Here is a 15,297-nt window from a genome sequence, read left to right on the forward strand (position 1 = left end):
TTGAACCACTAAAAGTAGAGGAACTAAAAGGGTTTGAAGTTTTACAGGAAGCTGTTCAAATTCATGTTTAACGAGTGAGCCCTCGGGCATGTCGCCTCAGTTTGCAGGTAAACACTTAGAGTCGTTGAACAAACTCAGGAGTCAGTGGAGTCTGAAAACAGGAGAAGAATTGAAAAGTGAAAATGTTCATTGAAAATTACAAAAACTGAAAACTGTGCTCATTGTGTGACTTATAGTTCCTTCTACTTTAACAAATCCTCATAGCAGAACCACAAACAGACTTTTTGACGAAGCCATGGATTTTTTTACCCCTTTTTTTTTCATTTCTTAAAACAAATCCCAGACATGTTCATGTTGCCTGAATGATGTATAAAAATAATCCTTTTTTTTCTTCCTAAAATCTGCATGTTGAGCAGCTGTTGGCACAACCTTGGTGATTGCTTCACTCTGTTATGGAAACCAGCTGTCTCACAGGATAGCTGAACTTGATCACAAACAACTTCTCAGGATGTTTGCTGCAGGAACTGAAGTTATGTGGCTCCAAAAGTTTCAATGGTAAAATCTACGCAGAGACACAAAGATGGGCAGGTGTAACCAGGAGTCACTAAAAGGCTTCTGTTGAATCTCGTCAGACAAATACCAAAAGTTTCTGAGAGTAGATCTTTAAAATATTCCACAAAGAAGGAAAACCATCACACAAGAGCAGAGGTAAATACTTTTTATTTAAATTAAACCATTAAAACAGATGTCAGAGTAAGGCCCTGCTAATCCAACATTCAGCTACAGCATACTGCAGAACATGTCTGTTCTGAGAACTGACAAGGGTTAAAGAGCCTTTAATACATGAAAAACCTGCTGCAGCTTGAGCCTGGAATAATGTGGTCCAGCACAGCTGTGTGCGCATTTAACCAGACAGAGGATTTAGGAATATTGCACCCCAGAGCTGTGCAAAAAAACACAATACATGATGTGTTTCAACACAGCCGAATTTATGCCTTCATTTTGAAAATAATCAACAACAATGCAACTGTACCATTTCATGGTTAATCATTCCTTGAACACCTATTTATACAGAAATCACCATGATATAAAGTATTAAATAAACAGATAATTTAAAGGACGATCTGGTTAAATGTTGGGAGAAAATAAACCGACTATTTACAGATCATAAAGGGATCATTTGACCACTCTGAAGATAATTTGGTTCTGTAACAGCAGAGAGAGGAGAGGAGAGAGAAACATAAAAACTTTACTTCAGACCTAGATCTAAGAAACGAACACTCCCTGTTTCAGAGACAAGTAATCAAGTTATTAACTGTAACTATTTGACATGATTCAATAAGGAGGGGTGGAAGTGATTTCTCACAGCTGGTAAGCTGTGTGAAAAGACCTTTGACTGCTGACCCCGGTGGTTTGATTATAAGGTATCAAAAGTCACACATTAAAAATTGTACAAGAGTTAAAACAAATTGTAGAAAATGAAGCACTGACCAGCTGATCTACTTGTATATGATCTACATTTAAAGATACATGTGCAAAACAGTTGTTTCTGTGTATTCTTTTTAGCATATGGACCCCGCTCCTCTTAAAAGGGAACCAAGGTAGTGCTGAGTGCATATACTTCAAACTGGAATTTCAGCAGGATGAGTACCGCTGCAGAGCTACAAAGAAACAGGAAGAACTTAGAAAGTAACAAGCCCACAAACTGAAACATACAGATACGACACGCAATCAAGCCATTTCTAACAAGCTGTGACCTAAACTTGTTTTACACTGAAGCATGTTTCCAATTTTAGAGAAAAAAAGTTGCTATTTTTCTTCCTGATTCTGCAATTTTTGCCTTTTAAACAATATAAACTGTCTTTTTTTTTTTAAAGATGCAGATGAATGATAACACTCAAAATAAATATTGTGACTTGTACGATGCCCAAGGAGTCCTCGTCTATCAGCTGCAGTTACACTGACTCAGGTTAGTTCCTCTCTGTTTGGATGAACTGAGCTTCGATGGTGTAACAGTTCGATAGTGAGGACTGATAAAGATGAATGAGAGCAGCAAAAATGGATTTTGGTTTAATTTCTTTAAAATTCAAAAAATGGCCGGGATGGATTTGTGTTGTGAAAAAGGTTTAAAAAGCCATTAAAGTCACTCGCACCAAAGTCCTTTAATTACAACGAGAGCAGGACAGATATCTGAAGAATCTAAAGTAACAAAGAGTTCACCAGACAGGAATGATTCACCTGAGTCAGTGTTGCTAAATTAAAACTGTATAATAGGCATGTCTTCAGTGATCATAGACTGTTTATGATTTCATTATGTTGATCTGTTCTTCATTCGTGTGAGGGCGTTTATGGTGCTTTGGTTGGAGTGATTGAAGGCAATGGAGTGCCGACAGGAATCACTCCGGTTGCTAGCAGGATGATGATGAGAACGATGATGAGGACGACCACCACGATGACCACGATCAGCTTCACATTCTTCCACCAGTAATTGCGAGCTACTTTCTGAGAAGTCTGCTTGAAGTGCTGAGCCTGATCGAGGAGAGAGATTAGACAAATTAATCCCAACAACACATCACGGTTTCCTGGCAAAGGGGTTCAATTACTTGGTGAAGCCACCCTGTAAAGTTTCTTGTCGTCACTCTGATGAAGTCGTGTTCAATCGGCCCCCTGTTCAATGTAACAAAATGAATTCACCATTTTCAGACAGATGCTGGCATGGCTGTGGTAAAAGAGGAAGCCTCATACATTGTCTATGGGAATGCCCTGAATTTAACTCCTTCTGGTCAGCTGTGACAAACGCTGTCAAAGAGATCCTTCATGTTGTTGTTCCTAAATGTTTTTCATTATGAATATTAGGTGACAAAATAGATGGGTTATCTGTGACACGGAGGAAATTTGTAACATTGGGTTGTCTAGCTGCTAAACAGAGAATTGTTCTGAATTGGAAGATTCAAACGCCAACCTGTTTCAGTGTGTGCAGCTGGTGAGAAGAAATTATAGACCTAATCGGGGATGGAGCGAGCTGCTGCCATATTAATAAATCTCTATCAGGGATTAAATGGATTGTGGGATACAGTTAGATCCTTCCATTATGCCTATTTTAAAATCTTTACATTGGATGCCTGTTTCTTTTCGTATTGAATTTAAAATTATTTTACTAGTTTTTAAGGCGCTGAATGGCCTCACACCAGACTACATCTCTGAGATGCTTTTAGTGTATAAACCAGGAAGGCCTCTCAGATCTTCTGGCTCCTCTCCTTTAGCAGTTCCTCAGAGGAGAACAGAAACATTTGGTGACGCTGCTTTCAGCAACTACGCTCCTAAACTACAGATCAGCCTGCCGGAGGATCTGAGGGGAGCTGATAGAGATCATAGACTGTATATTAAAATTGTCAGCGTTGCTCCGCCTCTTCCCGTTGTACGGTTCTGAAGCCAAAAAATCCCTCTCCTGGGCGCAGCCATTGTGCAGCCAGAGCCTGTGAAGCCACTGTAATAAGCTCTACCCTACAGCGTAACGTCACAAGACGCTGTGTGTCCTTTGAAGTTTGGTTCTAAGTAAAACCCCGTTTTTTTTAACTCTAATAACTAACGAAAAATAAACTTTTCAGAAAAAAGAGGCCTTGGACACAAAACAGTCAAATACTAACTACATATAACCACAGCATACGGATGTGAGAAACATTCGTACGACGTGTATTTATTTTTGAAAGTTTGACTGCTCCCCCATTCAAATGAATGGGGGAGACGGATTTTTTGACCTATACTGCAGCCAGCCACCAGGGGGCAGTCACACTGCTGAAAGCCTCACCACCAGGGCCGTATCCGGCACGCTTGATAGAGATATTGAGACTTTTAAACGTAAACTAAAAACATATTTATTCAGTCTGGCTTTTATGTAGGGTTTTACAATTTGATTACTTACCTTTTACTGTAATATTGGTTTAAATGTTGCTTTATCATTTTACTAATTTTAACTGTTTATCTTATTTTATTTGTATTTATTTATTTTAATTTATCTACTCAGTTTTATTGACATTTTTAGCCTTAATTTTATTTTCAACTCTTATCCTTACCCTTTTAAATGCATTTATTTTAAATATTTCTATTCTTAATATTAATCTGACACTTTAACTTATTTTAATTACACATATTTTATTGTTGTTGGTGTGCATTATTCTCTATTTAAAAACCCATTTTTAGTTTTTAATATGTCTTTCCATTATTTTATTTCTGCTTCTTTCTTGTTTTCAATCGCTGTAAAGCACTTTGGGTTACATTTGACTTGTATGAAATGTGCAATATAAATAAAGCTTAATTGATTGATGATTCTTGAACTCCTTACCAGAGTAATTATGATATTAGTTCTCTGATTGTTTAATTATTTTTATAATCAGCCATATTAACATGTATTTAAACTTTACACAAACTTCAAACATGCTTTAAGTATTTCTTGATGCCCCCCAACCTCTGTCGTCCTTCTGTTTTCGTTTGTTGAACTGTTCTTTCTTTTACTCATCTTGTTTGTGTTTTGTATACTGTAGGTAATGTATGTATGTAATGTATGTTTAAGATGTATGTCCTGTTCATGGATGGGATAAAAATGTATATATATATATATAAAACAAGAAGTCTTTTTCAATCGGGCTGGAACTTGGACATACAGTTGTGCTCATAAGTTTACATACCCTGGCAGAATTCATGATTTTGTTTTTTCTGTCATTATGATATAAAAAAGAGTAAACACAGTTGTTTGTCAATAAATGGCTTCATCCAACCACTAACCATGAGTGAAAAAAATGTTTTTCTCTTATCATTCATATTCTCTGAAAAATGGGAAAAAAAGAAAATCACAAATTCTGCCCGGGTATGTAAACTTATGAGCACAACTGTAGTTCCCAACTCTACCACCAAGCCACAGCTGCCCCTAAAGGCCTAATAGCAATGACTGGTTGTGATTGGCCCTTCTTCCTTGCAATACATTTCTACCTGCCTTTCTCTCAGACCTTTTCTATTTGTAAAGAATCATTTGGAAAAGAGCTCAACATATTGATGAGTAAGTAAAAGTTGAATAAAGTGTCTCTCCTCCCGCTGCCTGTCATGTATAGTAGACAACGAGCTGACATTTCTACGTGATGCATTTGAGGGATAACAGAAAAATGAAAACAGGTCAACTCTGACTCAGATCAGCTGCTCTGCTGTTTATCAATAGAATGAACAGAATAAGGACACATGTTGTTACCCTATCAACACAATAATGCTGTGAATTTCTTTCCTGTGGTGCCTTTATGGCTCCATTAGGAGAATGAGTGCCACAGCAGCCCCTCTATCCCAGTCATGAAACCTAAGAAGGGTTGCTGGGTGCCAGATTATTATCAGGAGTTCATCACATGCACACATATATTTTCAGTGGCCCACAAGTTCTCTCCTCCATGCTCGCTCACAAAAAGAGAACGCACACTTAAGAAGAACATTTCTTCAGTCTGAAGCAGTATTAATATTCTCTAACCATCCTCTTTTCATGTTCAGAAATTACAATTAAAGGTCCCATATGAAGACCTTTGTAGTGGTTAACAACATTTCCTAGTTATGGTTCAGCCATGTTTTGAATTCAGTTGCAAAAAACCTCAAAATTCAGCCTCTTCACTGATTGGCTGACTAAACATCATGCGAGGATGCAGAGGCGGAAAAACACCAAACAAACTTGGTGACAACAGCATGTCTCTGAGTGGTATGTTAAAACTTGAGTGCTATTCCTACTTTCTTGCCTTAATTAAAGTTTAGTAACACATTATCAATGACTTCAGTGTGATCATGTGCATCAGCTGATCAGGGAAAAACTAAATGCAAAACTCAAGGGAAGGAAAACTGCTCAGATCACAAAGAGTTTCAGTGCTCATCTGTTGCTCTACACATTGAAGCATCGTCATTTGCTGACAACTCAACATTTATGGGCAGGCACTTGAGGGTCTGGGGAAAACTGATGCTATGGTTGCATGAAAGCTTGATATCTCTACACAGGGTTTGACCTCACCGCTTTTCTTTTGGATTGTCTTTTTTCCTAAATTAAAATGATTAAAATCTGCCTCATTTTCCTATGTTTAAAGTTTATGTTTTCCCATTGTAGGATATAACAGCTGAAGAGAGGAAGGAAATTTGTCGAGTAGAGACTAAGGGAAGACAAGTAGCCGAACCAGCAACCGCTGCGACAAGGACTGTAGCCTTTGTAGATGGGGGGGCTTAAACCGCTAGGCCAACAGCGCCCCAAACCAGACTTATTTTAAGATTTTATCATCATTTGGATAACAAACATAAGGTAACTCACACATCCTCCACAGCTTCAATACACACACACACTCAACTCAACAATCCTATTTTTTGTAGAGGGTAAGCCTCCGTTAATGACCCTCCTTTACATTCATCAACACCTCTATATTGTGTTAATGTGTGAATATTAGTTTCACTATTAACCGGGTTTAAAAGTGTCACGGTTAGTCTAATCGTGAAGGTTCCGCTACACCAAGTTTTTCTGCTGTCTCTGTCAAAAAGGGACCGGTCCATGATGTTCGCTGTAACTTGTAAACGAAAAATGAGTGACACCTGTGTGAGGAGCTTCTCTGTCATTTAAAAGTGTGAGGCAGCGTCCTCTGCCCATTTCTGTACCGCCAGATGGTGTTTTCATGGAGAACACTGTTTTAATTTTTAACTGCAACATTAAAACGACGTGTGGCAGGCACTTTTTTTTTTTAAATCAGTCCAGCGCAGCAGAAAAGGTGCTGCCAAAACGGCACAAGAAGAAAAAGAGACTAAATAAACATTCCCTGGAGTGCGCCTCTTTTATTCTGTACAGGTGAGGTCGTCTAAATGACACCTGTGTCCGAAAATAAAACAACACACGCTGATCTCTGAGTGCACGTCCAACCTGTGGAGGAGTCGATGATACGAGTCAGCTGGGGAAGGACCCTCAAAAACTGCTGGAAAATTAAACTCATAATAATCGTGAAACCGTGATTGTTTCTCTCACAATGATCGTACCACTAAAATCTTTAATTGTTGCATCCCTAGGTTTAAGTGTTGATATCGGCTCCTAGGTCCATTCTTGGTTTTAAGCATGTTGGTCAGCTGGCATGGCTTACTTGCAAAGCTAAATTGACCAAATCCATTCATAATGTTATGATAAGTCAAACTGTCTGTTGTGCGAGACAACAGGACATCTACATTTTATCCATCCACAACAACAGGAACACAACGTTTCCTGGAGTACAAAACATTTGTACTTTCACTGACAGCTCTCCTTTCCTTCCTCATGGTAGACTTTTCATGTAAGAAATCTTGACATGACCTAGCAGAAAATGTACAGATGCATTTTATGACGTTGTCAATGACTGTATTCTGTTGAACCCAAGCGGCAACCTCCGGTCTAAAAATATGAGTCCAATGTGGAAGTGTTAAAAGCTGCAGTTCAACGAGGATCCGCTTGAGGCTGGCTCCGGAAGTACCAGAAGTCACATTAAAAAAAGACGATCTTTGCAGCAGAAATAAACATTACAGCCTGGTACAAAAGACCAGTGTAGTCTGGATAGCTCATTTATCGATGTCCTCTCACGGTGAGGGGTGTGAATTTTTTTTCCAACGCAGCAATTTCAAAGATATTGAGGTTACTAGTCTTCCAATGAGAGGCACAGCTGACTGCAGGAACACTGCGGCTGTTGGCTAGGAGGCTCAAACTCCGCCTCTTTACGTCACACTGGCTCGACAGAAGCAATATGGCTGCCGCCGCCTGGTCTCAAAACAGCTCTTCAGAAACAGATGGGTGTCATCACGGATACTACGTCCATATTTTATACAGTCTATGGTTGAACCTAACCAGTTCATAGTCTGGGCTTTGTGACCCGTGGCTTACTTGAAAAAGACCTGACTTGTTCATGTTCAGACTTCTTGTTCTCATTTACGTCATGATCATCACTTAAATCAAAGCTTACCAACATCTTTATCAATACATGCATCGTACCCACAGGATGCATGGGCAGGATACAGCTATGGAGGTACAATTTTAACTAACTTTTACAATCACTCTTTTTTGAAGTTACTGACCCCCGCCTGCAGATCCTCTGACTTGTCCATTAGATCATCCAGTCTCTCTCCTCGGGCCAGGATCCGGTCCACATTCTGCGTCATGATGTTTTTCACTCCATCTACCTGATCCTTCAAGGTCTGCACCTTGTCCTTGGACTCTGGTTCATGTTCCACACCTCCACGCTCCTGGGATTGGAGAAAAAGAATATGAATATGAACATGAACACATGTCTGCTGTTATTGAAGTTATTGTTGAAGACAGTGCCTTCAAATTTGGAAAACAAATATTTTCTGTGGTTAAGGCCAGCTTCTTCCAGCTGAGACTCATAGCTAAGGTGAAGGCCTATCTCCCTCCCAAGGATCTAGAGATAGTTGTACATGCCTTTATTGCTTCTAGGTTTGCTTATTGTAACTCTTTGTATGTGGGCTTAGTCGTGTCGTCTATTCAGCGCCTGCAGCTTGTTCAAAATGCGGCTGCTCGCCTCCTGACTGGCAGGAAAAAGAGGGAGCACATCACACCTGTGCTGCGTGCTCTCCACTGGCTCCCAGTCCGCCACAGGATTGATTTTAAAGTTGCACTTTTAACTTACAAGGCTCTCTCTCTTCTCCATGTTCACAATCCAGCTCGAGCACTGAGGTCAACAAACCAGCTGCTCCTGGATGTGCCTAAAAGTCGCCTTAAAACCCGGGGAGACCGAGCCTTTGCAGCAGCGGCCCCCAAGCTCTGGAATGGCTTGCCACTCCAATTAAGATCGGCCCCAACTGTTGAATGATTTAAATCTTTGTTGAAGACCCATCTCTTCTCTTTGGCCTTCTGTTCGTGAAGAGGACAGTAATATCCTGTTATGTTGTTGTTTATTGTTGTCTTCATGTAATTTTTACTTTTTATCTTGTAAAGCACTTTAGCCAACACTGGTTGTTTTTAAATGTGCTATATAAATAAAGTTGACTTGACTTGACTTATCAACATCCTAACCTTTTCTGTAGTCTAAAAAAGAGCTTCAAATGAAGGGAAAAATAGTGATTTAACAATACAAAGTTAACTATTTCATGTATTTGTTATGCTTTCACAACAGCAAACCACAGAATACGTACTAAATAGTTCTACATAAAATGTTATTTAATAAAGAACCAAAACTCATGTGCAGTATGTTTATTGTGAGTTACTGAACCATAAATAGCCACTAAAGTCCTTAAAGGATTGGTAATAGTCCGGCTTCATCACGTATGATAACTGCTGTTGGCTTTGAGTGTCCATTCAGTCCTCTAAGCTGCTGCACATGTCAGCCCAACCTGCTGGCTGTCATACGCTCGTTCTTACGTCTCTGGTGACGCCTGGTATAAAGTGCCTGTGCTCATTAATATGAGGAGAAGCTGTGATCCTACACAGTTCATATTAAAGTGATTTCAAAGCAGTGTGATGTTTGTATGTGCAGAGAGAGACTGCCATGTCTCAAGAGCCAGCAGCAGACTGTAAACAAAGCTGTCTCTAGGAAACAGATGATTTTGCTGCGTCATGTTCCGCCTGCCCTCTCGCCCTCCATCTCCCCGATCCTTCTACTTTTCTCCTTCTTTCTCCTCATGAGGTTATTCCTTCACTTTTCACTTGCATGTTTATTTTTATACCACCTCCTGTCCTTTCCTGTTTTCCCTTCACTCTTTTTCTCTTCGGTGCCATCAGTTCACGCAGTATCATCTAACCCAGGGTATGGATGCACCGATCCTACTTTTTAGGTCCCGATACCAATGTCGATACCTGGGCTTTGGTATCTGCCGATACTGATACTAGCCGATCTGATCTTGGTATTGATTTAACACTCTCTTTTCCTTAATATGAGGATATAATCATGTTTTAGTAACTTCATGCTTTTCTGATTTTGTAAACCAAAATAAAGTAAACATTTTTAAACTGACAGTATCATTATTCAAGAGATTATAAATGTGTACCAGCAGTCTAGTGAGTTAATCTGCATAACCAATAGATATTGTAAACACAGAAAAGCATAAAACTGAGATGAAGAGATCTGCCATATGGATCGGCACTATATATCGGCCCCTTGTCACTGATATCCGATCTAGCTTTTTGAGTCTGATCTAGCCGATATCCGATACCAGGATCAGATCGGTGCATCCCTAATCAAGGGGTTCCCAATGTGTGGGTTGGGAGACACAAATAGGGGGTCGTGAGATGTCTTCCAGAATGTTTTTTTAGTAAAGTTGTCTAAAAGTAGAACATTTTACCCATTACAGTAAAATATATCGACAAAAATAGAAGCTTAACTTGAAATATAACCTTGAAAATAGAAAATGTATTGAGTTTTCTGCCTTTCTTTTTGCCAGATGACTCCTACGTTTAGGGTTAGTGAACAGTTAATTATCAAAAGCATCAGTAGCAGTAGGTTAGAATAACAGCACAGGAAACACAGACACATGCTCATATAGGTAGGCTAATTTTCTCCAGACCAGCTAAATGAAACCATACTGAATCACTCTGAGGGACCGTGGGGGTCGCGAGTCTTTGGCATCTATATTTTGGGGGCTGAAAAGTTTTGGAACCCCTGATCTAATCTAATCTATACCTAACTCACCTCTACAGACCTGTGACTGTGTTGCTGCTTTTAACCTGGATCATTTAGAGTTATTTGTGCATCTGGTTTGACATATTTTCCATTCCTTATTGCCTCTGATATAATTGTTATTTGCATTCTTATCACATTCTTTGCTGTAACTCTACCTGCCTAATGTATTTCCTCTTTTCTCTCTTTCTCTCTCTCTGTCTTCTGGTATCTATTTTGGTTCAACGAGTCCCTCTGAATGGCTAAAGGCTATCAAATGTCAGCTTTCACAGAGAGTACAGGCAAGTATTGTGAATACAATTCATATGTTTAACCCGTTGGAGGTCTGAAATGTCTTAAGGTATCTTTTTACTGAAATGCTCTCTCTTGCTGTGCACAGAAACTGACTTTAAACTTATTTTAAACTTGACAATTCCAACAGTGCACCAACAAATGTGGTGTCTTCCATGTAGCTGGCACATTTGGCATGTGTTTGGATACAGAAGGAAGTGCTGTCTTTTTATATAAAAAAAAAAATCTTGAATGGAACCACTGAATGGTTTAGGCCCAAAATACATTGCTGATCTGCTGCTACTTTATGAAGCGTCTGGACCTCTGAGGTCATCAGGTACTGGTCTGCTTTCAGTCCCTTGATTCAGAATCAGAATCAGAATCAGCTTTATTGGCCAGGTATGCTTGAACACACAAAGAATTTGTCTTGGTAAACTGTGCTCTCTTTGTACAAGGCATAAGAATAAGGCATACAGATAAAAATATACATATAATAATAATAACATCAACTATAAATACAAAAGAACAACAGAATGAAACATGGTGAAGTAGCGTTTAGTCATGCACCACATATCTGGAACACACTCCCTGAAAGCTGTAGGTCTGCTCCAACTCTCACCTCTTTTAAATCAAACATTTTTTATTTGCCACTGCCTTCCTATCTTAACTCATTTTAACTCACTTTAAATGCGAATTTTAAATTTACTTTAATATATTTCTAATTTTCCTTTTCTTTTCTATGTTTTATTGTAATTGTCATTTTAATTGTGTTCTTTTATGCCTGTCTGAATGTTTCCAATGCTTTTAATGTTTTAATGTAAAGCACATTGAGTTGCCCTTGTGTATGAAATGCACTATACAAATAAAGCTGCCTTGCCTTGCCTAATGAAAATCCATTTCTGAGGCCCAGCTGTCAAAGGCAGAGGATGGATCACATTTGTTGTGGTAGGCCATAAAAAAAAACTCCCTGCTCACCTCCTAATCTAGTCAAATGTGAAATGGCTAATCTGTCGGTGCAGGGATTGAATTGACCACATGCAGAAAGAAAATCTGCAGGCCACAAGAGAACTCAGTTTGATGGTTTCCCTCTCATCACAGCACAACAAGGTGTACCATCATCTGCTCCACTCTGTACAGGCTTTCAAAATAAAAGCAAGAAGTGAGCTTTAAATTCAAATTTAAAGGTTGCACTAAAATATAGTGCTTCATAGTGACAGAGATTATGTTTTCTGAGATGAGTTTGTAAGACTGGTTTATAAAGGAAAGATATGGGTGTAAGAATGTGGCAGAGGTATTGTTTTATCTCTATTGGTAGGCAAGGCATGTCAGCATGAAGTCTCTGCATTGTTCCATGGGGTTAGGCCTACTTAAAGGCGCCGGGCTCAGCCGACAGGGAGCCACTTGAGTCTGTTTGGTAAATAAAAACCGACTTTTCACAAGTTCTGCAAAGTAACCCTTACATACAGTGAAGTAATTCACAGTATAAGGAAGATTTTCAAGCCATGATGATCACAGAGGAGTGACTGCATTCCCACCTTGGGCTGTATGGACTGTAGTGTTATTAGGCCATTTTGTTTGAACAGTGTTGGACTTACTCTCTCAATAATTTAAACTTAGTGAGTATATTACATTATATTTTAAAAGCTAAGTCCTTTGTTTCTTATTCTATCCTGAACCCACCTGTTGCGTGCTGACGTTACTCATAATGACGGAGGAGGACTTCTAAACAACAAAACACAAGCTTCAGCAAACACCTACCTGATCAATGTCCATGTTGTTGGAGTCAATGCCCTTCGACCGCAACCAAATGGACTTTTCAAAGGTTTAAGTTGTTGTTTAAATACTTTAAAAGTATGTTTAAGACTTCCAAGTATGTACTCCACCAGCGCGGCTTCGTTTCCTCCTCTGAGAAACTTCCTGGTTGTTGTTTTTTCTCCCTCGGGCTGAATTCTTTCGTATCGAGAGTCAAGTAGACTTCAACACTAAACTAGTTCCTGACACCTTTTCAAAGTGAAACAATAATACTTTGTGTAAACTTTAAAAAAAAAAGAGGGAATAGGTATTAACTAAGTTATCCAGGCAATAAAAAATGAAAGAGAAGGAAAATAAATTGTTTGAAGGAAAAACTTTAACAACCAACTTTATCACATTTACAATTTACCTAAATTATAAACCAAGAGAATACCCGTTCTGAACATTAGACTGTTGTTTAATCAAAGAAACTGGGCTCTAATTCATGTAATATATTTCTATTGCTTTTTTTATTTTCATTGTAATCATTGAACTTCTATTTCTTTTTTTTAACAATATATTTATAGTTTTTTTTGTATACCATTATGATACAGTTATAAACAGATAAGCACACTAAACTAGTTCCTGACACCTTTCCAAAGTGAAAAAGTTGTACTGAATGTAAACTTAAAGAACACACAAGTCAAGGGGAATAGGTATTAACTAATTTATCCAGGCAAAAAACTAAAAGAGGAGGAATATAAATAGATTAAAGGAAAAACTTGTATAAGGAACTTTATCACATTTACAATTTGCCTTAATTATAAACCAAGAGAATACCAGTTCTGAAAATTAGACTATTGTTTCATGAAATAAACTGGGCTCTGATTCATGTAATATTTTCTATATGTATTATATTTCTATATTTTACTAACTTCTTTTTTAAATTTTTAATTCGATTTATTTATTTTATTTTTATTGTTTTTATTACTATTGTTGCATATATTGTGTTCTTAACCTTAGGATTGTGGGGTCGGGGCTGGGGGTGGGATTAGGATGTCTAGTTTAGATATTTTTCTTAATTAATTCTATTTTAAGTAGTTTTATGGACATCACTTTGTGTTACAATGTTATTGTATGAAAGCTCTTTATTGCTTTTTAATTTTACTTTTAATCACTGAACTTCTTTTTATTAAAAAAAAAAATATATATATATATATATATATATTTTATACCATTATATTGAAGTTATAAACAGATAAGCACACTAAACTAGTTTTGTACAGGCAGCAACTAAAAAAGACAGAAACAAATAGATAACGTAGAACAACAAAACAAGGAGAGGGGAATTAACGAGAATAAAACAAGTGAAAGCCGAAACATTTTGCACTTACAAGATTTAAAAAATAATCATGAGAAGAAAGAGAAAAATTAATTAATATGAATTAAGAAAATACAAACAAACAAACAAACAAACAAACCAACAAACAAACAAACAAAAAAAGACCCCAAGACAAGGGCCATGATGTAATGAAGGGGTTAATTTAAATAAAAGGAGTACAATACAATCCAAACGAATTAAGCAGTGAATGTAATCACTGAACTTCTTATTTTCACTCAGTGATCATTATGTTTATTTTTTTTTTTTTTTTTTACTCACCTTTTGTAATTTTAAAATCATATGCTTTTATTTTGAAGCCCACTTCCCTTTGTTTTCTTTACTGCTGCATGTTTTACTACCTGGTGAGCTCTACCTGCTCATCCGAGGGATGGCGTCACACCAAGGTGTTCCGATCCTTTGTAATGACTTCAGATCTTAAAAGTGATTCATGAAGATAAAATTGTCACACTGTTTAGTCACATTTTGTATTCTTCATACCCGAATTAAGAGCTCTGAAGCATTAAACAGGTATTTTATGACCTTTAGTTTTCAATGAAACAAACAGACTGAGCAAAGGCAAGGCAAACAAAAGACATGCAGTACCATTTTATGAAACTAGCTCTCTGCTTAATGCAATTATAATACAAGATTGTGTTGATCTTAACCTGTGTGTGGATGCCCTGAAACATGTTTCATTGACATAACTAGCTTCACTCATGTGTCTTGTCTTCTGCATGTTTCAGCTGGATCACTTCTGCTGTCTTGTTAGGAATCCTCTGTAACCTGTGCATTCTGTGTTCTACATTGATAAAGCTTTAACTCAATGTGTAATATTCTGCAACTCACAAGCAGCAATCATGTTCATTCATGTTGAATGGTTTGGTCCACCTATTGCAGTAAACCCATTGTGCTTAATGTGTAAACCTGACTGTACACTTTGTTCATTGCAGCTGCCTTCCTTGGCATGACATATAGGTAGATGTCCTGCTGCAGGTTTCTGCCTGTTAAGGGAAGTTTGTCCTTGCCACTGTAACTTGCTAAATACTGCAAAGTGCTCTGCTCATGGTGGATTAAGATGAGATCAGACTGAGTCCTGTCTGTAAGATGGGACTGGATCTTAACCTGTCTTGATGTTGGGTCTTTGTTAATAATAGAACATAGAGTAAGGTCTAGACCTGCTCTGTTCGGAAAGAGTCTTCAGATAACATTTGTTGTGATGTGGTGCTGTATAAATAAAGATTGATTGAATTGCCTTTAAAGCTGCCG

General features: G+C 38.0%; 1 protein-coding gene across 1 annotated transcript; it reads right to left on the reverse strand.

The window, feature by feature from the left end:
- Nucleotides 1-703: 703 nt before the first annotated feature.
- On the reverse strand, nt 704-12,872 carry vamp8 (vesicle-associated membrane protein 8 (endobrevin)). Its single transcript, XM_034692585.1, has 3 exons — nt 12,678-12,872; nt 8,092-8,259; nt 704-2,529 (listed from the first exon to the last, which is right to left on the reverse strand). Exons 1-3 carry the CDS (start codon nt 12,690-12,692, stop codon nt 2,347-2,349), a joined length of 366 nt encoding a protein of 121 aa, XP_034548476.1. The 5' UTR covers nt 12,693-12,872; the 3' UTR covers nt 704-2,346.
- Between the last annotated feature and the right edge of the window lie 2,425 nt (nt 12,873-15,297).

This window comes from Notolabrus celidotus, chromosome 9, assembly GCF_009762535.1.
Source record: "Notolabrus celidotus isolate fNotCel1 chromosome 9, fNotCel1.pri, whole genome shotgun sequence".
NCBI classification, from domain to species: domain Eukaryota; kingdom Metazoa; phylum Chordata; class Actinopteri; order Labriformes; family Labridae; genus Notolabrus; species Notolabrus celidotus.